This window comes from Oenanthe melanoleuca, chromosome 13 (genome assembly GCF_029582105.1).
Source record: "Oenanthe melanoleuca isolate GR-GAL-2019-014 chromosome 13, OMel1.0, whole genome shotgun sequence".
NCBI lineage: Eukaryota > Metazoa > Chordata > Aves > Passeriformes > Muscicapidae > Oenanthe > Oenanthe melanoleuca.
Window position 1 is genome coordinate 1,846,891 of NC_079347.1, and position 24,430 is coordinate 1,871,320.

The following is a 24,430-nucleotide window of genomic DNA, read 5'->3' on the forward strand; positions in this document are numbered from 1 at the left end:
TTGAATCCACCACGGAATTGGGGCCCCAGAGCATCCAGAGCTCCCCAAGGACCCACCCCATAGCCGTGCTGGCTTCTGCAGCAGCAGGACCCCCGGCAGGGACCGTCACCCCCGGGCTGTGCCATCCCTGGGGACAGAGCCCGGGGACAGCGGGCTGTGCGAGCAGCTCACACCACAAGGGGGTTTGTTGCACCCGTGCCCTCACCACACTCCAATTTCACGCCCCGCCGGGAGGTTTCCTGGAGCCGGAGGGGGAAGGGGGGAGGAGGGCGCTTGTCCCCAGACAAGGGGCCCTTGTCCCCAGCGGGACAGGAGGGTGGCGGCAGGGCCGGGATGTGTGCCCGTGTGCCGGGGATCCCGGCGGGGCCGGGCCGTGACGTGGCAACTTCCGAGGTGAGTCCGGCTGCACCTGGGGCGGAGAGCCGGGCAGCTCGCCCTGCCGCCCCGGCCCGCCGCCGGAGGGGATGATTGCCGGGCAGCAGGGACGCCCAGGTACCCGAGGGGCTGGCAGGGCTCTCCTTCCCCCTTCCCCATCGCCTGCCCCTCCCGGGCTGGCTTTGTCTCCGGCGGGGATGAGTGGCGGGGTTGGGTCCCCCGGGGTTTGCTCCTGGATCGGCGCCGTGGGGCTGGGGGCGGAGAGGGGAGGGCAGGGGGTCCCCACCAGAGCCAGGCGTGGCTCAGGATGAGGGGATGCAGGGCATTGCCTCACCCTACAAACCCCAAACTCCAGCACCAGCATTTCCCCCGAGGGAGGGGACACCCGGGGATCATCCATCCCATTCCCTGGCAGCTGCGAGAGGGCGGGGGGTGAGGGCAGGGGATGAGGGCAGGGGAATGAGGGAGGGGATGAGGGCAGGGAATGCGGGCAGGGGATGAGGGAGGGGATGAGGGCAGGGGATGAGGGCAGGGGATGAGGGCAGGGGTGAGGGCAGGGGTGAGGGCAGGGGGTGAGGGCAGGGGATGAGGGCAGGGGTGAGGGAGGGGATGAGGGCAGGGGGTGAGGGCAGGGGTGAGGGAGGGGGTGAGGGCAGGGGATGAGGGAGGAGATGAGGGCAGGGGGTGAGGGCAGGGGATGAGGGCAGGGGTGAGGGCAGGGGATGAGGGCGGGGGTGAGGGCAGGGGTGAGGGCAGGGGGATGAGGGCAGGGGATGAGGGCAGGGGATGAGGGCAGGGGATGAGGGCAGGGGGTGAGGGCAGGGGGTGAGGGCAGGGGAGGGCAGGGGTGAGGGCAGGGGATGAGGGAGGAGATGAGGGCAGGGGGTGAGGGCAGGGGATGAGGGCAGGGGAGGGCAGGGGTGAGGGCAGGGGGTGAGGGCAGGGGATGAGGGCAGGGGATGAGGGAGGAGATGAGGGAGGGGAATGAGGGAGGGGATGAGGGAGGGGATGAGGGCAGGGGATGAGGGCAGGGGGTGAGGGCAGGGGGTGAGGGCAGGGGATGAGGGAGGAGATGAGGGCAGGGGATGAGGGCAGGGGATGAGGGCAGGGGATGAGGGCAGGGGATGAGGGCAGGGGGTAAGGGCAGGGGGTAAGGGCAGGGGGTGAGGGCAGGGGATGAGGGCAGGGGGTGAGGGCAGGGGGTGAGGGCAGGGGTGAGGGCAGGGGGTGAAGGCAGGGGATGAGGGCAGGGGATGCGGGCAGGGGATGCGGGCAGGGAGGGGCTGCGCTCGCTGCTCACCCCGTGTCCCTGTGCCAGGTGCCCCCCGTGAGCCATGAACGCCTCGGTGGCCGGCAGCCAGCTGCGACAGCCGCAGGACGTGGCCGCCGCCACTCCCGTGTCCATCGTGCGCAGCGCGGCCAAGCGCTCGGACGCGCTGCCCGTCATCTCGGGGATCGTGGTGCTGTTCGTGCTGCTGGCCGTGCTGATCGTGCTGGCCGTGCACTTCGGGCCGCAGCTGCGCACGCTGCAGGTCACGCTGTACCACGAGCCCATGGCCCAGCACTCGGACAGCGTGCTGCTCACCCGCTGGGCGCCGCTGGATTCCCTCGGGAAGCCGCCCTCGGCCGGGGTCACCTGCCACTGCTCCTGCAGCCATCACCTTCCCCACGGCGGCGCTGAGCCCAATGTCATCGAGATCACCTACCTGTGACACCGCCCTGGCCACCCGGGCCGGGCTCGGGATGTGTCCCGCTGGAAAAGCTGCCATGGGATCTTCGTGTGTGCCGGGACTCGCTGCTGCTCACAGACACAGGCTGCACCGCCCCAGAGCCGTGTCTGGAGAGGTCAGCAGGGACATTCAGGGTCCCTGCACCACCCCTGGAAACTGCACCGCCCCAAAACCGTGTCTGGAGAGCTCAGCAGGGACATTCAGGGTCCCTGCATCACCCCTGGAAACTGCATCACCCCAGAGTTGTGTCTGACCTCTGGAGAGCTCAGCTAGGACATTCAGGGTCCCTGCATCACCCCTGGAAGCTGCATCACCCCTGGAAGCTGTATCACCCCAGAGCAGTGTCTGGAGAGCTCAGCCGGGATATTCAGGGTCCCTGCATCACCCCTGGAAGCTGCATCACCCCAGAGCCGTGTCTGACCCCAAGAATGCTCAGCCAGGACATTCAGTGACCCATCACCGGCCCCCAAAAATCCAGCCCAGGGGTGCCACTGTTCCCAGGCAGGAGCTGGATCCCAGCCCAGGCTCTGGAGCCAGCTCAGCCTACGTGGGACAGCTTCAGCCTCTCTTCTGGTTTTACCTGCCCTGGTTTTACCTGTCCCACGCTGCTGGGAGTGGCCAGCAGAGCTGCCTGGGTCCTTGCCCCAGCTGGGGAGCTCTGGGGCTGTGCTCAGCCCCTGGCAGTTGCTGGAAGTTGCATCATCTGGAATTGCTTCCCAGTGAAAGATATTTCCACACTCACAATGTCCTTGTCACACTGTTTATATGGCACGGAGAAGTTTCCAGCCCCTCTTTGCCTGATGCCACAGCCCCGTTTCCCTCACTGGGGGGCTGGAACACCATCCTGCCGTGCCAGCCCCCCCAGCCCCTGGGGCACCCAGCCAGGGAGAGCGGGGCAGGGATGCAGCTCCTGAGCCCGGGTGGGTGGGGCCAGGGCCAGGGGACAACGTGTCCTGTCCCCAGTGGATGTGACTCAGCAGAGGCAAGAGGGGTGGTAATGGCACATCACAGCTGGCTGAACATCTGGAGGGGAAGCTCAGGGCAGAGCCTGCAGCGTCTCTGTGCAAAGGGATGGGGGGACCTGAGGTCACCCTCACTGTGGTCACTCCCTGTGGTCACTCTCACTGTGGTCACTCCCTGTGGTCACTCACTGTGGTCACTCTCACTGTGGTCACTCCCTGTGGTCACTCACTGTGGTCACTCCCTGTGGTCACTCCCTGTGGTCACTCTCACTGTGGTCATCTCTCTGTCCCCATCCCTGGCTGCTGTCCCAAGGTGGGGTTGTGCATGCTCAGTGGGGTGTGTTGAGGTGGCTCTGTCACCCTGGGGAGAGTCTTGTTGGGGTGGTACAGAGGGACCAGGGGAGGTGAAAACTGAGCCCTGCAGGCTCCTGGGGTGTCAGATCATGGTCCCTGTTCAGCCCTGGGGTGTCAGAGCATGGTCCCTGTTCAGCTCTGGGGTGTCAGAGCTGGTCCCTGTTCAGCTCTGGGTGTCAGGACATGGTCCCTGTTCAGCTCTGGGTGTCAGAGCTGGTTGCTGTTCAGCTCTGGGATATCAGATCATGGTCCCTGTTCAGCTCTGGGGTGTCAGAGCTGGTCCCTGTTCAGCTCTGGGTGTCAGATCATGGTCCCTGTTCAGCTCTGGGTGTCAGATCATGGTCCCTGTTCAGCTCTGGGATATCAGATCATGGTCCCTGTTCAGCTCTGGGTATCAGATCATGGTCCCTGTTCAGCTCTGGGTGTCAGAGCTGGTCCCTGTTCAGCTCTGGGATATCAGATCATGGTCCCTGTTCAGCTCTGGGATATCAGATCATGGTCCCTGTTCAGCTCTGGGTGTCAGAGCTGGTCCCTGTTCAGCTCTGGGTGTCAGATCATGGTCCCTGTTCAGCTCTGGGATATCAGATCATGGTCCCTGTTCAGCTCTGGGTGTCAGATCATGGTCCCTGTTCAGCTCTGGGATATCAGATCATGGTCCCTGTTCAGCTCTGGGTGTCAGATCATGGTCCCTGTTCAGCTCTGGGATTTCAGATCATGGTCCCTGTTCAGCTCTGGGGTGTCAGAGCTGGTCCCTGTTCAGCTCTGGGATATCAGATCATGGTCTCTGTTCAGCTCTGGGTGTCAGAGCTGGTCCCTGTTCAGCTCTGGGTGTCAGATCATGGTCCCTGTTCAGCTCTGGGTGTCAGATCATGGTCCCTGTTCAGCTCTGGGTGTCAGATCATGGTCCCTGTTCAGCTCTGGGTGTCAGAGCTGGTCCTTGTTCAGCTCTGGGGTGTCAGAGCTGGTCCCTGTTCAGCTCTGGGCTCTCTGCTGCTGGAGGCTCTGGGATCTCTTCAGTCCCAGTTTCTCCTCCTATGGTGTCTGCAGTGCCTGGGGAGGGAGCAGCCTCTGAGATCCCCCACCTTTATTTATTTATTAGGATTTATTCTGCTGGACAGCCCCAGAAACCAGGATTCTGCTCCCACTCTGGAAAAGCCAGGTCTGTGTCTGCCCTCAGAGCCCTGGCACAGATCCCTGTGGGCACAGCTGGACCAGAGATGGGCTTTACCTGTTCCTCCAGCTGCTGGAGGTATTCATGCCATGGCAGATGCTCCAGGATCTCTACTCTCACTTATTTCCCACCATTTTCTTGCTTTCAAGCTGGGTAGTGGTTGGATTTACTGGAAACGTTTTGTCTCCACAACAAATATAATTTATATGACTTTTTGGGAGGGTTGTTTCTGTTTTGAATTCGTTCCCATTTGTTTCCCAGGGCTGGGGGCATTATCAGCTCTCTCACCCATGGTAGAGGAGATAAGGGCTGTTCCAGTGAAAATTGTGGAGTCCTGCTCCCCTTTCCATGTCAAAAGAGGGATTCATTTGCAAAGTGTGCATCCCTAACAGCACCCCTGAGGAGATAACCACCTCTAGGGACTTTTCCTAATTAATAATTAGTTAAGGTGCCCATACAGCTGTGGCTGCCCCTGGATCCCTGGAATGTCCAAGGCCAGGTTGGGCACTGGGGCTGGAGCAGTGGGACAGTGGGAGGTGTCCCTGCCATGGCAGGGGTGGCACTGGGTGGGATTTAAGGTCCTTCACAGCTCCAAGCAATCCATGATCTCTTCAAATGACATCTGTGGGTTGTGGTCACCCCCACCAAGAGCTGGAGAAAGCTCCTTGAGACCATGCACAGTGACACAGGGGACATCAGTGCCACATCAGTGCAGCAGAGCCACCCCAGCTTTGGTGGCCTTTGGTGTCATTCCTGCTCAGGGAGCAGCTCTGCCCAGCACAAATCCTTTAATTAGAGGAGCAGGAGCTTTCCTGGCTGCTCCCTCTGAAGGACACCCACAGCGGGGAAACATCGTGTTTGGAGAGAAAAGATTAAAAAACGTCTCAATATTAATAAAGAGAAAGACAAAATGGGTAATTATTGCTGGCACTTATTGATTTGCAGCCGCTGGGGCCTCCTGAAGGTCTGATTTATGTCACAGTGTGCTGTGGCCCGGATCCATCACTCACCCTGGGCGTGTCCTGCAGGTGTTTTGGGCTGTCAAACTAAAATCCAATCAAAGTGGCAGGGAAAGGTGCTGCTGCTGCCCCATCCTGCCAGCAGCACCTTCTACACTCTGGAAAGATCCAGCCCCAGCCTTGGGGAGTTCTTCCACCTGCAAACAGAAATTTAGATGTTGGAGCACAGGAAAGAAATGACTGCAAGACTTAGAACAGCCAATTAAACCATACAATGTGCTGCCAGCTTTCTCCTCCAGAAGGACATCAAGGGTTAGATCTCAACTCATTGCTTTCTCCCACACAATAAAACATCATTTTTACAGCTTCTCCTCGTTTCTCTTTGGCCAGCTCTCCCTCTGTCTGCTCACAGAATTGCTTTTTGTAGCACTGGGCTTTATAAAACACGTCAGGGTCCTGGAGCAGCAGAGCCGTGCATGCCATTAGCATAACATTATTGCTGTCTATTCAAACACCAGCCCGGCCCAATTTACCTCACTTATAACTTTCTTCCCCTCCTTAATAATAATCCTTTCATGGGCACGGAGCAACAATAACTCTCCTTATCGTCCCCTCTGCTCTGGAGCCCGGCAGGCAGGAGCTGCTCTGCTCAAAACCGGGTTTTTGCCTGGGGAAGCGTTCAGGAGCTGCTGCTTTAATCGATAATTAACGCTGTCCTCATCAGGGGCCGCCTGCACCCCCTTTGTTTCCCTCCTGATGAAGGTGCTGCCCTGCAGGAGGGGAGGAACATTTATGACCCCCCAGAGGAGGGTTGAGAGGGGGGACAGCGGGGTTTGGGGGGACTCTGCTCGTGATGCTGCAGAGCTGCCCAAAATCGTGTGAAACCCGGGGAAACACCCTGAGAGTGTGCAAAAACGGGGTAAAAATCCTAAAATCGTGTGAAACCCGGGGAAACAACCTGAGAGTGTGCAAAAACGGGGTAAAACCCCTAAAATCGTGTAAAACCCGGGGAAACAACCTGAAAGTGTGCAAAAACGGGGTAAAAATCCTAAAATCGTGTAAAACCCGGGGAAACAACCTGAAAGTGTGCAAAAACGGGGTAAACACCCTAAAATAGTGTGAAACACGGGGAAACACCCTAAAAGTGTTTAAAATTCAGGGAAACAACCTCAAATCGTGTAAATCCCAGGGAAACACTCTAAAATTTTGTAAAACACAGGGAAACGCCCTGAAAGTGTGCAAAAACCCTAAAATCGTGTAAAACTCAGGGAAACACCCTAAAATTTTGTAAAACACAGGGAAACGCCCTGAAAGTGTACAAAAACGGGGGAAACACCCTAAAATAGTGTGAAACACAGGAAAATACCCTAAAATCGTACAAAAGCCAGGGAAACATCCTAAAAGTGTGCAAAATCGGAGGAAACACCCTAAAATCTTATAAACCCCAGGGAAACAACCTAAAATAGTGTAAAACATAGGGAAACGCCCCGAAAGTGTGCAAAAACGGGGAAAACACCCTAAAAGTGTGCAGAAAAGGGGGAAACATCCTAAAATAGTGTGAAACACAGCGAAACACCCTAAAATCGGGTAAAAACATCTGAAATTGTGTAAGAAAAAGGGAAACACCCTGGAACTGCGCAAAACAGGGGGGAACAGCCTAAAATCGTGTGAAAGCGAGGAAAAGACCCTAAAATGGTGTAAAAGCCGGAGGAACACCCCAAAGCCGGGCCAGAGGGAGGGAAGCACCCCGGCAGCCGCTGGGGATGGAGGGGCAGCATCACCTGCAGGGCTGCGGGCGGCGGAGCCCCCGGCATCGTGCCGCGGGGTGTCAGCCCCTCCGTGGGGAGATTTTGGGGGGCTCAGCACCCCCGGCCCCTCGGGCTGAGGCGGGGACAGGCGGGGCCAGCGGCGGAGCGCAGCGCGGAGCAGCAGTGGGCTCTCGTGGTGGAGAGATCCAACTGCAGAGCGCTGGGGCTGCGCCTTCCCCGGGCTCGCAGGAGCCGGAGCTCCGGGAGGGAGGCGCTGGAGGACACCCGGGAGCCACCCGGTGCTTGGTGGCGGTGCTGGAGGACGAGCAGCCCAGCCTGGGTTGGAGCGGTGGCACGGGGAGGTCACCTCCAGCCGGTGTCACCTCCAGCCGGTGGCACCTCCAGCCGGTGTCACCTCCAGCCGGTGTCACCTGCTGGTTTCACGGAGATGAGCTCAGGGACAGCCCGACCACCCCGAGGGAAGGTCCTTCCACCTCTTGCAGAGCTCTGTAGCCGCTGTGGGAGGGGGAATCGCGTCCTTCCACCTGAGAAAGGGCCCCCAGGAGCCTCCCAGGTCCTGCAGCTGAGGATGGGGAAGGTTCAGCCCTGAACTTTCTTGTGCAGCCGCACCTCGCACACCTCATGCTCATTCTGTCCTGCTGAGAAGGGAGTGACACCTCCAGAGAGCAAAGGCTGTCTTTGAAGGGCTGAAAAGTCATAGAATCATGGAATATCCACAATTGGGGATCATCTATCCAGCACCCCAAGAATCCCACCCCAAGCATCCCTGGAGCAGTGTCCAAACCCTCTGCCAGCCTCGGGCACTGGAAGGGGCTTTAAGAGCTGCCTGGATCCTCCTCTTGCCCAGGCAAACACCCGCAGCTCTCAGCCCGTCTCCATCAGAGAAAATGATTGGATTTGAAGAAGCCTCATTTCGAGCTGCCCTCGGCTCCCTGCTGTCCATGGCACAGCTCCTGGTCCCGGGTGCCACCGTGCCAGCCCGAAATGACAACGTTTGGTGTCCAGCTGTGCTGTGGAGCTCGAAATAACCTGGTGGTGCTGCTCTCTGCAGGGTGATGCACAGGGAGAGCGGTGCCTCCAGCGCAGCTCTGCCCCCCCGGCAGCTCAGGGGGCCCGAGAGCAGCTGAGCCAGGTCTGCCCTCCCGAAAACGGCACTTCCAGCTGCTCTGGGCACTGACAGCACGGGCAGGAGCTGGAGGAAGCACTGCACACAGAGAATGCGGGAAGTGCTCTAAGAATTCAGTGTAGCTGAGGCTCTTTCTGAGCTTTAAATGGAAGAGTTCAGGCACAGTCCAAACCTTCGAGGGAGAATTTTGTGCTCACAGCCACCACGGTGTCCATGGAGGTCCTGAAGCACGTCAGGAGCCTGCCGGGGTGTGAACAGGAAACAGGAGGAGACACGTTTTGTTTTTAGCACCAGATCTCATTTCCCTGCCGGTGCTTCTGGCAAGTCTCAGCTCGAGCCCGTTTTTCTTTCCCATTTTCCTGCAGAGTTACTCTGTCCATCTCCCTCCACGGCAGTGATTTGCAGCTCAGCGATGCCTCTGCAGCATCCTCCTCCCAGCTGGGAGTGTTCTGATGGCTGGGGGTCACAGGCCGGGTCTGGAGGGATTTATTCCTGAAGAATCATAAATAATTCATGCAGGAGCTCCTCCAGCTCGTCCTGGGCAGGCCAGACCTGTCACCAGTGCGGGGATCTGCGCAGCCAGACTGGGCACAGTGCTCAGGGGGTCACAGCCTGCTGACAGTGACTTCTCCTCCCAGCCTTTCCCTGAGCAAACTGGTGCCCAAAACCCCATCTGGTCCGTGTCTTTGGGGAGAAAAATGAGTGGTTTGGAGGTTTGGGATCCTCCCGGCTGAGGGGTGGGGACGGCAGAAGTGGGGTCTGGCAGGTGGGTGCTGGAGTCGGGGGGAATTCACCTCCTGTGGTCAGTGATGGGTTAAACACGGGGCACTCGGGGAGATTGGTTTGCTCTGCAGTTGGATTGGGAGGTGATGGGAGAAGGAAGCCCCATGCAGGGCTCCTCGGGGAGCCCCCATAATCCTGGGGTTTTTATTTATTCCCTTCCCCTTGCGATGTTCCAGCGCTGTTCTTCTGTTCCGCTCCATCCCTGAAAAGGAAAAGCATTAAAAAAATTAAAAAATTAAAAAAACCACTAGCTGGAGGAATAACAGTCCTAGCAGAAGGAAGTGGCCTTCCCACCTCCCCTCCCAAAATCGGGCACGGGCTGGGAGACACGGGCTGGGGGACACGGGATGGAGACACGGGCTGGGAGACACGGGATGGGAGACACGGGATGGGGGACACGGGATGGAGACACGGGATGGAGACACGGGATGGGGGACACGGGATGGAGACACGGGATGGGGGACACGGGATGGGGACACGGGATGGGGGACACGGGATGGGAGACACGGGATGGGGGACACTGGATGGGGGACACGGGCTGGGGGACACTGGATGGGGGACACGGGATGGGGGACACTGGATGGGGGACACTGGATGGGGGACACGGGATGGGAGACACGGGATGGGGGACACGGGATGGGGGACACGGGATGGGGGACACTGGATGGGGGACACGGGATGGGAGACACGGGCTGGGGGACACGGGATGGGGGACACGGGATGGGGGACACGGGATGGAGACACGGGCTGGGGGACACTGGATGGGGGACACTGGATGGGGGACACGGGCTGGGGGACACGGGATGGGAGACACGGGATGGGGGACACTGGATGGGGGACACTGGATGGGGGACACGGGCTGGGGGACACTGGATGGGGGACACGGGCTGGGGGACACGGGATGGAGACACGGGCTGGGGGACACTGGATGGGGGACACTGGATGGGGGACACGGGCTGGGGGACACGGGATGGAGACACGGGCTGGGGGACACGGGCTGGGGGACACGGGCTGGGGGACACGGGATGGGGGACACGGGCTGGGGGACACGGGATGGGGACACGGGCTGGGGGACACGGGCTGCTGCAGCCGGAGCCGCCGGCAGCGAGCGGGGTCCGCGCTCCGGGGCAGCCCGGGCTGCGCAGGAGGAAACGCAGCACAAAGCAGGGAAATGACTTGGCAAAGGTCACCTGGAGCTGGGGACGAGCCCAGGAATAGCGCCGGGGCTCGGCCACCCCCCGTGGCACCGTCCCTTCCTCCCACCAGCTCCTGGCACTGCCGTGGTTTTGGTTTTGCTGCTTTTTGGGGCATCAGAATTCACCGTGACAAAGAAAAGTGATGGCAGCAGGGATGCAGGAGCCTCACCTGGGAAAACCACAGCGGTGAGGGGAGCTGGGAGGGATGGGAATAGGTTGGGGGGACAAGGGGTGCCTGTCAAGGCTGGAAAAGCAGGAGGGGAGGCGAGGTGGGCTCAGGACACCAAAGGCTGCTGGAGACCGCCTGGGAGGTGTGGGGACACAAAGATGATGTGGCTGGCGGGGCTCCAACCACACCTTGAGGATGCTCCATAAGGAAAACTCCTTGTCCTGAATGGCTTCAGCCACCTGGAGACCACAGCAAACCCGGCCTGGGGTCTGGGGGCTCCGCAGGCTCAGGAGGAAGCCGTGGAACACCTCCAGGCTGTGCTAGCTGTGTGTGCACAGCTGGCCAGCTGTGCTGACGCCGGCGCAGCAGCTGGGCAGCCTCGAGGTGTGGGCTCGGGGTGAGGTGCTGAAATAAGGCCGAGCAGGGGTTTGACGGTGCAGGAGTGACGCCAGGGAAATCAGTGCTGAGCCAAGCTGGGAGGGAGCCCGTGCCAAGACTGGGAGCAGCCAGGACAGACGGATGCAGGGACGGACACGGGTGGGTCTGCCAGCGCCTCCCTCCTCCCCTCGTGCCCTCCCGGCCGGGTTTGGCGTGGCCACGTTCCTGCTGATTCATCCGCTCGTTTTGGTGCGGCCAGCTGGCTCTGGTGACTTCATCACCTTTGTGCTGGGAAAGGTGATTTGGGCACATCGACCTCCGAAGGCAGAGCAAGGAGCAGGGATCGCCCTTGGATTTAGGCCAAATGAGAATATGTTAAGGTCTGGGATGTGAAAGTGCGAGGAACAAGGTTTTGGGTCAGTGCTGGAGCAGGAGTCCATCGCGTCTCTGTGAAGCAGAAGAGGTTTGTGGTGGGTCGGGGACGGCAGGAACCGCAGTTTTTGGGCAGTGTGCTCTGCAGGTGACAGCGGTGTCGGGCTGGGATCGGAGGGCACTTCCACACCCTCCCCCCCACGAGCCCCCACCCCGCCCCGGCATTGTACCAGCCCGGTCCTCCCTTTTCCTGTAGGTGTGGTTTCCATAGGATGTCCATCCCCAGCCCGGCCAGCCCGGCTGCTCCGGGACGGTCCCTCCGCTCCGGGCTGTCCCGGCCCGGGGAGCTCCGGTGATGGCAGCGCGGGGCACGGCCGCCAGCCCCGCTTGTGACATCCCCTCGGCAGGCTGCGTCCGGAGCCCGCTCCACCCGGGCACGGGAGAGGATGGCGCGGCGCTGCGGGGGCCCTGAGGACGCGGCGGGGATGCGGTGGCCGGCGGGACAGCCCGTGGCAGCGCGGCGGGGCCGCGGGGGCTCTGCGGGCAGCGTGCTGGGGCTGAGCCGCTCGGCGCTGCCGCTGCCGGCGCTCTGGTGGTGGTACCTGTTCCTGAGCGCCGACGCCCAGGAGGTGGCCACGTTCACCGTGCAGTACCGCGTGCTGGAGGAGGTGCCCCCGGGCACCGTCATAGGGAGCCTGGCCGAGCACTTCGAGGGTGCTGAGAGCGGCGAGGCGGCCGAGACCTTCCAGCTGATGGAGACCCCCGGGGGGTTCCCTCTGCGCGTGGGCGGCGGGGACGGGGTGCTCAGCACGGCCGGGAGGGTGGACAGGGAGCAGCTGTGCCGCCACAGTGATCCCTGCTGGGTGTCCTTCGACGTGCTGGCCGCCCAGAGCCCGGCCCTGATCCACGTGGAGGTTCAGGTGCTGGACGTCAACGACAACGCGCCGCGCTTCCCCACGGCCGAGCTGGAGCTGGAGATCTCGGAGAGCGCGTCCCTGCGCACGCGGATCCCGCTGGACCGAGCCCTGGACGCGGACGCCGGCCCCAACGGCCGCTGCTCCTACGCCCTCTCCCCCAGCCGGCACTTCGCTCTGGAGGAGGTCTCCGGCTCCGATGGGACGAGGCACGCCGAGCTCGTCGTGGTGAAGGAGGTGGACAGGGAGCTGCACTCCTCCTTCCGCCTGGTGCTGACGGCCACCGATCACGGGGAACCGCCGAAATCAGGGACCGCTCTGATTAAAGTCATCGTCCTGGACTCCAACGACAACAGCCCCGTGTTTGCAGAGAGCTCCCTGACTGTGGAGGTTCGGGAGGACGCCCAGCCCGGCACCCTCCTGGTGACGGTCACGGCCACGGACCCCGACCAGGGTCCCAACGGGGAGATCGAGTACAGCCTGAGCAGGCACGCCCCCCCCGAGGTGCTGCGCACCTTCAGCATCGACGCCCGCACGGGCAGCGTGCTGCTCAGGCTGCCTCTGGACTACGAGGAGACCCACGCCTACGAGCTGGACGTGCAGGCGCGGGACCTGGGCGCCAACCCCATCCCCGCGCACTGCAAGGTCCTGGTCAAGGTCCTGGACGTCAATGACAACGCTCCCGACGTCCACGTCACCTGGGCCGCGCGCGTGCCCGTGCTGTCCGAGGCCCTCCCCAAGGACAGCTTCGTGGCCCTGGTGACAGCCAGCGACCCCGACTCGGGGAGCAACGGGCAGGTGCTGTGCTCCCTCAGCCAGGGCTACGAGCACTTCAGGCTGAAGAGAACCAACAGCCACAGCTTCGCGCTGCTGACCAACGCCGCGCTGGACCGCGAGCGGCGCGCCGAGTACAACCTGACGCTGGTGGTGCGGGACATGGGGGAGCTGTCGCTGGCCGTGCTGAAACACCTCACCATCTGCATCAGTGATGTCAATGACAACGCCCCTGCCTTTGACAAGGCCGCCTATGAGGCTGCCGTGGCTGAGAACAGCGACGCTCCTGCCTTCCTGCTCACCGTCCGTGCCACCGACCCAGACCTGGGCTTCAATGGCAAGGTCACCTACAGGATGCTGGACCCCTCTGCTCTGGGGCTGGTCTCGGTCGACCCCATCACTGGGGATGTTTTTGCCCTCCGAGCTTTTGATTACGAGCAGGTGAGGAGCCTGGAGTTCCTGGTGACAGCGGAGGACGGAGGCCATCCCAAGCTGGCATCCAACACCTCCGTCAGGCTGGCTGTGCTCGACCGGAATGACAACGCACCCGTCATCACCTGGCCAGCGCTGGTGGGAGGGGTGGCCGCGCTCTCTGTGCTGGTCAATGTGGACACCGGGTGCTGCTGGGTGGTCCCTGGGAATGGGAGCACCCAGGGGGCTGTAGCAGTGACCAATTCCACTCTCGTGTCGTGCCCTGGCAGCCCTCTCCTCTTCACCATCGTGGCCAGGGATGTGGACTCCGGCACCAACGGGGCTCTCCGCTATGATCTGGTGGGTGGGGACGATGCCGGGCTCTTCACCCTGGACCCCCTCCTGGGGCAGGTGTCCCTCAACGCCAGCAATGCCAGCAGCCTGGCGGGCAGCCAGCAGGAGCTGCTGGTGCGGGTGAGTGACCAGGGGGACACCCCCCTGCACACCCTGGCCCGGCTCCGTTTGCTTTTCCGGCGGCACGGGTCCTTCTCCAAGATGTCAGCGCGGGATCCCGGCTGGCCCAGCCTGCCCGTGCTGCTGCTGATCTGCCTGGCCGCTGTCCTGGGCGGGTGCCTGCTGCTGCTGGCGCTGACCCTGTCCCTGCGCAAGAAGGACAGGAAGGACGGCATGGCCTACAACTGCCGGGAGGCAGAGGACGCCCGCAGGCAGCAGCAGCTCAAGAAGCCGCACAGGCAGATCCAGAAGGCTGACATCCACCTGGTCCCTCTGCTGCGGGGGCGCCCCCGGGAGCCTGAGCCCCCCCAGCCCTGCCAGGAGGAGCAGCCTGGCACACCTGCACCCCCACAGGCTCCCCTCCACCTCACACCCACTCTCTACAGGACCCTGAGGAATCAGAGGACACAGAAAGGCTCCGAGGAGCAGCAGGGCACCTTGCAGCTGCCCATCCTGCAGCGCCGGCCGTGCCAGCCCCACCGCCCCAAACAGCCGGGGAAGGAGGCTGCGACCCCGCCCGAGGAGCCGCACGGCAAGAGCTTGGTGAAGGCAGCCATGGGAGAGCCCCCGGTGCCCCCCGAGGCAGCCCTGGGTGCAGGGGGAGCGGGGCAGCCCCAGCCCCACCAGCACATCCTCAGGAGCCTGGTGCGGCTGTCGCTGGTGGCCCTGGCGGAGCAGAGCCCCACCGGCGAGTTCGCCTTGGAGTCGCCCCCAGTGCAGGTAGGAGCTGCTCCAGCATTCCCGGGCGGTGGCACCCCAGCCCTGCCCTGCCCTGCCCACCCTGGGGTGCTGGGAATGTGCAGCCTGGTGTTGGTCTCTTCCCCCAGGCCTGGGTAGGGTGAGCAGCGCTCTCCTCCCCAGCCGGGCAGGGGCACCCAGCAGGACACGGGGAGCGGGGCTGGCACAGGGAGAAGGGGAAATCCCATGGGCAGGGAGCAGCAGGAGGGCTGCAGGGGAAGCTCAGGGGCCCAGGTGGGCTGCCCAGCTTGTTTTTCCCCCGGTGTGGGGATGCTGAGCCATCTGCAGGAGAAGGAAACGCTATAAAAAGGCCGGGGGGGCTCGGAGGGATGTCCTGGCAGGAAGCAGCTTGAGTGGCCAGCCCGGGGCTCAACAGGCTTTTCCTGCCTTGCAGCAAATCTCCCAGCTGCTCTCCCTGCTGCACCAGGGCCAGTTCCAGCCCAAAACAAACTACAGGGGAAACAAGTACACGGCCAAGAACGGCAGCAGGTAAGGCTGGCTCCCAGCACTGCCCTTCCCTGCTCCAGCACACAGAAACACACAAGGAAAAACCTCATCCCTGAGACTGGAGGCTCTCCCTGCAGGGGCTGGTGTGCTCCTCTGGTCCTGGCTCCCAGTGGTATCCAGCTGCTCTTTGCCTCCTTCCTGGGGCACCTTTGGCACCTCCATCCTCACCTGAGCTCCTCCATGGCCATGAACCATCCCTTGCCAAGAGCTCTGATGGTTCTGGGTGCTCAGGAGCACAGAGGGGCCCAGCTCTGGAGGCAGCAGCACAAGGATGAGTGTTCTCATGGCTCTGGACACTTTCTTAATGCCTGGCAACATGAGTTTGGGACCCCTGACCCTGTGCCAGGGGGCAGATGAGTGAGGAACTGCAGCAGGGCTGGAAACACTCAGATATCCCAGCTGTGTGCCAAAGATAGCCCCAAACTTCATGGTGTTCCCATTAAATTATGCTGTGTGCTCTGGGTGCACACTCCTGAGTCTTCATCACTGCCTTGCCACGTCCCCCTGTCCCCAGCTGGCCAGGCCATGGGCAGACACAGCTTTCTGCACCTTTGTCACCCGCAGCTGCAGAGGATGGAGAGGGAAGGAAAGCAGCTCCAGGGTATCTGGGGTGCTCCTCACCTGGTGCTGCAGGAGGGAAGCTCCTGTGAATTCATGGGGAGGAGCCAGCAGGTCCCTGTTTGCTCAGGACATGCCCCTGGATCCTTGGAAATGTTCCAGACTAGGCTGGATGGGGTTTGGAGCAACCTGGGGTTGTGGAAGATGCCCCTGCCCATGGCAGAGCTGGCAGTGGATGGGCTTTAAGGTCTCTCCCAACCCTCCTGTGCTTCCATGACCTTGCTGCAGAAGGATAAAAACCCTTTTGGGCAAGAAATGTGGAGCAAACCCCCAAAACTCATTAATTGACGGGCGCTCAAAATGCCCTCGGTCCTGTGAGCGATGCACAGGAGGGTGCCCGGGGCATTTTGGGGACATGGAGCCCCCTCCAAGGGCTCAGTGCTGGGGGCTGCAGTGACTTGGGTGTGTGACCCCCGGCAGGGCTGCAGGGCTGGACACGGGGCTGGACACGGGGCTGGACACGGGGCTGGACACAGACTGCCTGAGCACCAAGGACAGCGGGCACGGCGAGAGCGAGCCCGGCGACCGCGACTGCGACAGCGCCTTCGAGCTGTCGGTGCAGCAGCTGGTGGGGGAGGAGCTGGAGACCCTCCTGGAGCCACAGGCAGGTGAGCTGACCTCGCTGGGGTGGGTGGCGCTCAGGGGACCCAGGCTAACCCCATCCGGGGTGCAGCTGGCCAGGGCACGTCGCACTCCGGAGCGGCTCGGGCAGGGGCAGTGCTGGGGGCAGCCTTGGATTTTGGATTTTTTCATGTGGTTATGGCTGCTGTTCCCTCCCATGGATGTGTCTGCTGTGGTTTAGGGTTTAGTGATGTGTGGGCTTGGTCTCTGTGGTCCAGTTCCACGTTGCCATGCTGGTCTGAGCTCTCCCTTCGTGGTCTCCTGGTCCATGCAGAGTGAGAAGGGTGGACACGTGTCCTTGTCAAAGCCCCCAGGATGTTATCTACCCTCAGAGCCCCACTGGGCTCCTCTTTCCTCTTCATCTCCTGTGACCAGCCCACTGCTAATTTTATCTTTTTTGGGAGGTGTGACCAGAATTGTGTGTGGTATTTAGGATCCACTGGGAGTACAAGGAGGTTTTCTGGTTTGTTCCTCATTCCTGTCCTGCCCAAGCTCCACTCTGAGCCCTGTTAGTTGTGACTCCCAAATCCCCCCTTTGTGTGGAGGGAGAGCCATCAACACATGACAGCTTGTTGTTCCCTGGGACAATTATCTGGGATTTGGTGACACAGAAAGTCACCAGCCATGCTCTGCTCATGGCACTCAGCATTATCAGGTCCTTCAGCAACCCTCTGCTCTTGGGTGTTTTAGTGGAGTCAACACCAGCATTGTCCCTTTTCCATGTCATTTATCACTGTGTTGAGCAGATACTCTGGGACTCTGCTAATGACCTCCCTTGGTGAGGAAGATTAATTATTCCTACCCTCACTTCCCAGCTTTTAACACATATTAGTCCCTACAGAACCTGGCTGTAAATTCAGGTCCCCTGCAAGCCTGGCTGGTGATGTTCCACCAGCTCAGGTGACCTCTGCCTTCACAGAATTGAATTCTGGAATGGTTTGGGTTGAAAGGGACCTTAAAAATCATCCCATTCCTCCCCTGCCATGGCAGGGACACCTCCCACCATCCCAGGCTGCTCCAGCCCCAGTGTCCAGCCTGGCCTTGGGCACTGCCAGGGATCCAGGGGCAGCCACAGCTGCTCTGGGCACCTGTGCCAGCCCTGCCCACCCTGCCAGGGAACAATTCCTGCCCAGTATCCCACCCAGCCCTGCCCTCTGGCAGTGGGAGCCATTCCCTGTGTCCAGACCCGTGTCCAGAGTCATCCAGGACTCTCCATCCAGCCCTTCCAGATTTCCAGAGCACAGATCCCCGTGTGACAATGTCAGGTGGCTCCTCTGGGAGCAGCAGCTCCATGGCTCTCTCTGCTGAGCCTTGCACAGAAGGATTTCTCTGAATCTGCCTGGGCTGGATTCACCTTCACGCACTTAAAAACTCCTGTCACCATTTCCACCTCCCTCCCTCTGCTCCCACATTCATTTGAAGCAGTAGTTAATGAACAGCAGCTAATAAACCAGGCAATTTCATATCTGAGTTCCTCTGGCACTCCGGGGTGAATACCATCTGGGCCTGACATTTTCTACATGTTCCTTTTATTGATTTGTTCTAAAAATCTCCTCTCCTGGCATTTCAATTTGAAAGAGTTGGGCTGACTCACGTCCTGTAGCAGAAATTTCATTGTGGAGCCTCCGTGCTCCTCCACAGAAGAGAAACTCATTGAGCTTTGCTGCTGGGGTGGTTTGAATTCCAGAGCTGGGCAATTTTGGAGCTCTTCCTTTAGGACAGAACCTGCTGCTTCTCCCCCTTTGCCTCCCTGCTCTTTTATTCCTGTAAGGAGCTGGAAGAAGGAAAGGCTGAGACCTAAAAGTTTCTTCAGACTCCAAGGTTCTGCAGCCAAGAGCAGGGAGCAAAGAGGAGCCCAGCTCCATCCCAGATGGACACCTGATCCCAGAAAAGGGGCTGGTGGAGCTGCCCAGCAGCCCACACTGGGAGAGAAAATCTGGGCTATGGTGAGGCTGATCCATGAAGGTGATTCTTGGATCTGACAGGAAAAAACTGGAGTCCAAAGTCCTGGAATTCCACAGGATCTTTGGGCTGGAAAAGTCCTCCCAGACCAGCACTGCCATGTCCACCAGTGACCTGTGTCCCCAGAGCCACATCCCCATCCCTGCTCATGCCAGCAGGGAATGCTGAGGCTGTGAGCTCCTGCTGGCCATGCCCAGAGGCTGCTCTGTTCCAAGGGTGCCAAACCTTCTCCAGGAGCCCAGACCTGCCAAACCTTCCCCAAACCTTCCCCAAACCTTCCCCAGGATCCCAGACCTTCCAAATCTTCCCCAGGAGCCCAGACCTGCCAAACCTTCCCCAAACCTTCCCCAGGAGCCCAGACCTTCCAAACCTTCCCCAAACCTTCCCCAAACCTTCCCCAAACCTTCCCCAGGATCCCAGACAAGCCAAACCTTCCCCAAACCTTCCCCAGGATACCCAAACCTTCCCCAAACCTTCCCCAGGATCCCAGACCAGCCAAACCTTCCCCAAACCTTCCCCAAACCTTCCCCAGGATCCCAGACCTTCCCCAAATCTTCCCCAGGAGCCCAGACCTGCCAAACCTTCCCCAGGAGCCCAGACCTGCCAAACCTTCCCCAAACCTTCCCAGGAGCCCAGACCTTCCAAACCTTCCCCAAACCTTCCATACCTTCCACAAACCTTCCCCAAACCTTCCCCAGGAGCCCAGACCTGCCAAACCTTCCCCAAACCTTCCCCAGGAGCCCAGACCTTCCAAACCTTCCCCAAACCTTCCCCAGGATCCCAGACCTGCCAAACCTTCCCCAAACCTTCCAAACCTTCCCCAGGAGCCCAGACCTTCCAAACTTTCCCCAAACCTTCCCCAGGATCCCAGACCTTCCAAACTTTCCCCAAACCTTCCCCAGGAGCCCAGACCTTCCGAGCTGCTGGGCTCCTTCCTCCTCTCCCAAACACAAACAGAGCCATGGCCTTGCATGCTGAGAGGGAGGAAGGAAGCACTGCTGGTGCTCAGGAGCATCCTAACAGCTGGCTGAGGCTGGCTGGGCCTTTGTGCTGCTCCCAGCAGGGGCACTGCAGTCCCAGGCAGCCCTGGGATTGTTGATGCAGTGGGATGAACTCCCAGCACCGTCTGTTAGCTCTGATCCCCCAGCACTCCCAGCAGCAGATGAGAGATAGAACTTTATGGATGATAAAAACAACCCCTTCTCCCCAAACACCATTAAAACAAGGCAGTAAAGAGTTATTGGTCAAATTAAACATACCTAATGATGAGGTTTTCGTGGCCCAGCTCTCCCTGCAGAGAGCAGGCCAATTGTGCCCTGCTCCAGAGCTGAGGCAGACAAATATTCAGGGAATGAAGTGGCTCCTTGCAGCCTGGGGAGGAGAGACCTGCATGTTTTACAGCAAAACCTGCAGCACACTTGGGTGATGTCTCCAGGAGCAGTCACTGTGACTCAAATACTGAGACGTAAAATTCTGGATGTGAAGTGACACAAAAGAATTTTGGGGCTCCAGCTGAAACAAAAATAGAAGGGATGTAGCTGCCCTTCTCCCCTTGCAGGATGGAGCCCCAGCTCTCACCCCCAGGCCACCCCAGGGCAGTTGTTTTCTGGAGACAAAGGAGCAGTTGCTTGGCTGGCTGAGGAAGGAGCCTTGTCTCAGTCTCTGGCTGCAGATCCCAGGTCCCAGCTGTGGCAGGGTGTTACCACCCTCTGGAATCAGCAGGATAAGAGCATTGCAATGGGGACCCTCTTTCCAGATGCCACTTTTTAATCACACCCACACAATTATTATTCCAGTGACACCAGCCCTTGCCACCCTGGGACTGCTGGGTTTTGTTCCCAGTGAGGTTCTGCTGCTCCCAATGCCTTTCCTAAGGCAGGTGGTTGCTCTGAACCCCCCTGAGGGACTGGATGTGCTTTGGGAAGGAACAATGAGGGGCTGGACTGCAGCCTCTGTGCACCACAGCACGGACTCTTGTTTACCAGCTGCCTCAAACAACAAGAATCCCTGTTCCCCTTCCTGCTGTCTGACGAGGAAGCTATTCCAGGCTCTCCCTGCAATGGGGTCCTTCCTTTATTTTCCAGGAGATGTTTATTCATGGACAGCTATAATCACTTCTTCTCTTGCCAGCACTATTTTAAGCACAAAGATTTCCTCTGCTGGTGCTTATCTCCTCAAAATAATGACAGGTTGCAGTCAGATCCCTGGAGAGCATTTGCTTCCTTAGGAGCAGCAACCCCAGCTCTTGGGGTCTCCATTGTGTCAGCCTGGATCACTCCTGGTTTCATCTCCAGAGTTTTCCCTGCTGGTGTGGTTTCAGCTCCCTCTCCCACAGATGGATAATCAGATTTGTGTGTAATTCCCCTAATCAGACCCAGGAACAATCCACCCTGGCTGTGCCTCCCTGCCAGCAGGGAACACCCTGACCAATCCTCTGTGTGATTCCAGTTGCCCATTTTGGGCCACAATTGAATTACTGGTGCACTAAGGAGCCTGCCCCAGCCCCCAGCCCAGGCTCCCCCTGCTCCTCAGCTGTTTCCAATCGAGCAACAACTACTTTAGAGCTCAATTGTTCAGTCCCAGTCTCCAACCATCCAGCTGTGCATTTTAGAATCCAGAATTTCATTCTGGTATTATTGTTTTCACAATAACCCGTTTCTTTTCGGTCTCAGTCTGCCTCCTTAGCAGCAAATTCCCACCCTGGAGTGACCCTGAAGGGAAGTCCACTATCTTTGTGTCCAACACTTCCCCCTGGAAAGCTTTGCATTGTCTGCTCCCCTCCAGCCAGTCCTAAACCCTCCCTCTCTCAGGCTTTGCTAACAATTTAGTGCAGTGCCAATTGAGACTGCAACAAATGAGAATGCACTGCTATTCTAATGGTTATTACATTAAAAACAAAACAAAACCCCCACTAGTTTCAAACCAGTTCTACTTTATTTGGCTTTTTTGAGCTGCTGGCTTGCACAGTGTCACCGGTGATCTGTTTATAACCAGCTGAATTTAGGTATTTTCATTCATCAATATTCCTATTAATTTCTTTTCCCCCTCCTTCTCCCTGCTGTGCTGTCCCTCCCCAGAGCTGGCCCTCAAGAGGCTGACAGCTGCAGACCCAGAGTGGGTGGCCCGGCTGTCCCTGCCCCTGACCAGCAGCTACAAGGACAACATCTTCTCCCCGGACTCACCCTGCTCCCCCGAGGACCAGGAGGCCGCAAGGCAGGAGAAACCCAGGACCTTTGAGACCTTTGGCAAAGGTGCTGGGGCTGCCCCTGGCGGCTCTGGGACGAGGCTGGCCAGCACCTTTCTGTCAGAGATGAGCAGCCTGTTTGAGATGATCCTGTCCCAGAAGGTGCAGGTGCACGGCGAGGCGGGGCTGCTGCGGCAGCTCTCGGCCCGCGGCCACGGCCTGGGGCTGGGGGACGCTGCTCCAGGGCTGTAGCAGGGAGAGAACAGCCAGAGCTCGGGGTGCCCAAACAGGGTCACTGCATAACCCGTGCCCAGACAGGTGTTTCTTCACTCTGCCTCGCCCCATGGAATCCCAGCCTGCTCTCCCATCCCAGCCAGCAGCAGGAGAGCCCTTTCCTCCCAGGGCAGGCCAGGCAAGGGGGTTGTGAGAACAAGCACAGCACAGTGAGATACATCCATGTGATCACAGACTGTGAAAATACCTGTCATGGACACGGCTGCAGCTGGGCTCCAGGGCTTCAGTTATTTAAATAAAACCTTTTTTTTCTAACACTACCCTCTCTGTCAGCACTGTAGCTGACATAATGTATGTGCAGAAAGCCTGAAGTGGCAGCTGGGGAAGGGATGTGCCTGGTGTCTCCCACAGGTCCTTCCAGCTTCTGTGGTTCTGCCACTGGGAACTTGGCACTTTGTAAAAAGCCCCAAATCAGCACTGGCATCTCTCCTATGGCTGCTCCAAGTGCCCACAGCTTCCTTCTCCATGAGGACTGGATGTGGCACTCTGCTCTGGGCTGGGAGACAAGGTGGGCATCAATCACAGGTTGGACTTGATGATCTCAGAGGTCTTTTCCAACCTTAACGATTCCATTCTAGTCTGTTCTCTCCTTTGAGGCCATTGGATTTTGGAGCAGTTCTTATCCAAAAGCAGACACCAGATGGCTGGAGTCTGCCAAAGGTAACCTGGGAAAAGGGAAGTGTGAAAACACTGTTTTGAAATATTCAGTCACAAGCTTCACCCTTTTTATGGGTTTTCACTTTGATCAGTCTGTCTGGGAGCTGTAAGACAGTTTTGGGATAATAGCATGGGTGGGAAAACCAAGATATTGGTGACAAAGGAAGAAGCACACAGGTGTTTGTGCCTCTACACTGCTGGAGGGAAGGGCAGTGACCCCATGGGCTCATGCAGCAGTGTGGGGATGGCAGGGAAGGGCTTCTGGGCCCTCCTGGACCACCTCAGCTATCCTACCCCTGTTCTTCCCCCTGGAGCTGGAGGTGACAGCTCTCAGCTTTAGGTGTGCACACACCTGAGCCACAGCACCAGACAAACACAGATCATCTAAAGCAGAGTAAATGAGAAAGTTCCCCCTTTCTGTTGCTCTTGGGACTGAATGACAAGAGAAATAGAGTGAGATTTCCCCAGGTGGACTTTTTAATATCCAAAATGTTGTGTTTTATTTCCAGTCTCCAAAATGCTTGTACAGATGAGCCCATGTCTGGCATCCATCCACAGATGGGTTTGGCCTGGCCTGCTCGTGCTGCTGCTCTGCTAACACAAATCTCTTGCTGGTTTGTTTCACAAACAAAACAGGTTCTTGCACCAAAACAATGTCAGAGAGCCAGATTCTAACTGAGATGCAGCTGTGCAAGCCATGAGGGAAGCATTTGTGACTGAGCCCTGTGGGATTCCTCAGCACCTTGGGAGCACAGGCAGAGGGACAAACACCAACACAACCTTCCATCTCCCTCTGCAAAGTTGCTTTGATGTCCCTGTTAGAGGACAATCCTTACACAAAAATACCTCCTAACAAGCAGGTTTAAAAGGAGACAAATTCCTCCCTCTTGGTTCAATTTCCTGATTCTGCAAACTGCTTCCAGCCCCCCCAGCCCCTCTCCCATCCTGAGCCATGCGTAAGCACGCTCTGGATTATCACAGAATAGGAAATCCACCCCAGGAATTTCCTGCTCCTTGTATCCTGCTTGATAAAGGAAATGGTCTAAGAAAGTTTGGTCTGAGCAGAAGGAGAGAGCAGACCAGAACAATCAGATGTGTTGAGGGCTGGCTGTGCCCCTCCCTTGCTGCATGGAGAAGTTCAGGATGGGGCCATTGCCTTTGTTTAGCAAAGCCTCATCTCCACAGAGCACCAGAGCAGCAGGGCCACAGGAAGCTGGGCAGTTTGCACAGATGCCCTTGAACCAGTTCAAACTGGTGTGAACAAATACTTGTTTCCGGATTCAGCTGCCCCAGTGGAAGGAATTATCACACCAGCTGCCTGCTGCTGCTGCTGCCAGTGGTGCCTCCCCACTGGGAGCATCCCTTATCCACTCTGCTGAGAGTGAGCTGGTGTGCTCAGCAACAGGCACAGGATGGATTGTGGAGCAAACCTGGCTCACTGGGTCTCAGAGAGGAGTGCCCATGGGAGCAGCTCCCTGGGGCTGCAGGAGGAGCAGAGGGCACAGGACACTGACACAGTGCAGGATGGCTGGGGACAGATGTCACCTCACTGCTACAACAGGTGGATCTGTCACATCCCATAAAAAACCGGGCCCTAATGATGAGAATTCACTCTCTTGCTTGCCCAGGATTGAAAGCAGATTAAACTGCCATCATGTGTAACTATACTGGTAGCAGGGACACTGAGGGGACTTGCCTTGGAGAGAGGGAAAACTGCCTCAGAGGGGGTGGGCCAGGACAAGCCCAGGGTTAATTGCCAATGTCTCCATATGGTGGCTTGTAAACCTCCCTGGGGGACCACGAGCAGGATATGCAGGGCTACTGGAATTAGAACCACTGTGGTGCAGAACCACAGAATGGTTTGGGCTGGAAGGACCTTAAAGCTCATCTTGT

General features: G+C 58.9%; 2 protein-coding genes across 2 annotated transcripts; both read left to right on the top strand.

The window, feature by feature from the left end:
• Nucleotides 1-1,698: 1,698 nt before the first annotated feature.
• On the top strand, nt 1,699-2,937 carry SMIM33 (small integral membrane protein 33). The gene has a single exon (XM_056502341.1). It carries the CDS (start codon nt 1,710-1,712, stop codon nt 2,085-2,087), a length of 378 nt encoding a protein of 125 aa, XP_056358316.1. The 5' UTR covers nt 1,699-1,709; the 3' UTR covers nt 2,088-2,937.
• Nucleotides 2,938-11,627: 8,690 nt separating this feature from the next.
• PCDH12 (protocadherin 12) lies at nt 11,628-22,140 on the top strand. Its single transcript, XM_056502318.1, has 4 exons — nt 11,628-14,676; nt 15,089-15,183; nt 16,240-16,427; nt 21,480-22,140. Exons 1-4 carry the CDS (start codon nt 11,791-11,793, stop codon nt 21,836-21,838), a joined length of 3,528 nt encoding a protein of 1,175 aa, XP_056358293.1. The 5' UTR covers nt 11,628-11,790; the 3' UTR covers nt 21,839-22,140.
• The last annotated feature ends 2,290 nt before the right edge of the window (nt 22,141-24,430 follow it).

Coding starts and splice junctions, on each gene's coding strand:
- SMIM33 (XM_056502341.1), top strand. CDS start 1,710: ATGAACGCCTCGGTGGCCGGCAGCCAGCTGCGACAGCCGCAGGACGTG.
- PCDH12 (XM_056502318.1), top strand. CDS start 11,791: ATGGCGCGGCGCTGCGGGGGCCCTGAGGACGCGGCGGGGATGCGGTGG. Junction 15,184..16,239: donor ACGGCCAAGAACGGCAGCAG/GTAAGGCTGGCT, acceptor GACCCCCGGCAG/GGCTGCAGGGCTGGACACGG. Junction 16,428..21,479: donor CCTCCTGGAGCCACAGGCAG/GTGAGCTGACCT, acceptor GTCCCTCCCCAG/AGCTGGCCCTCAAGAGGCTG.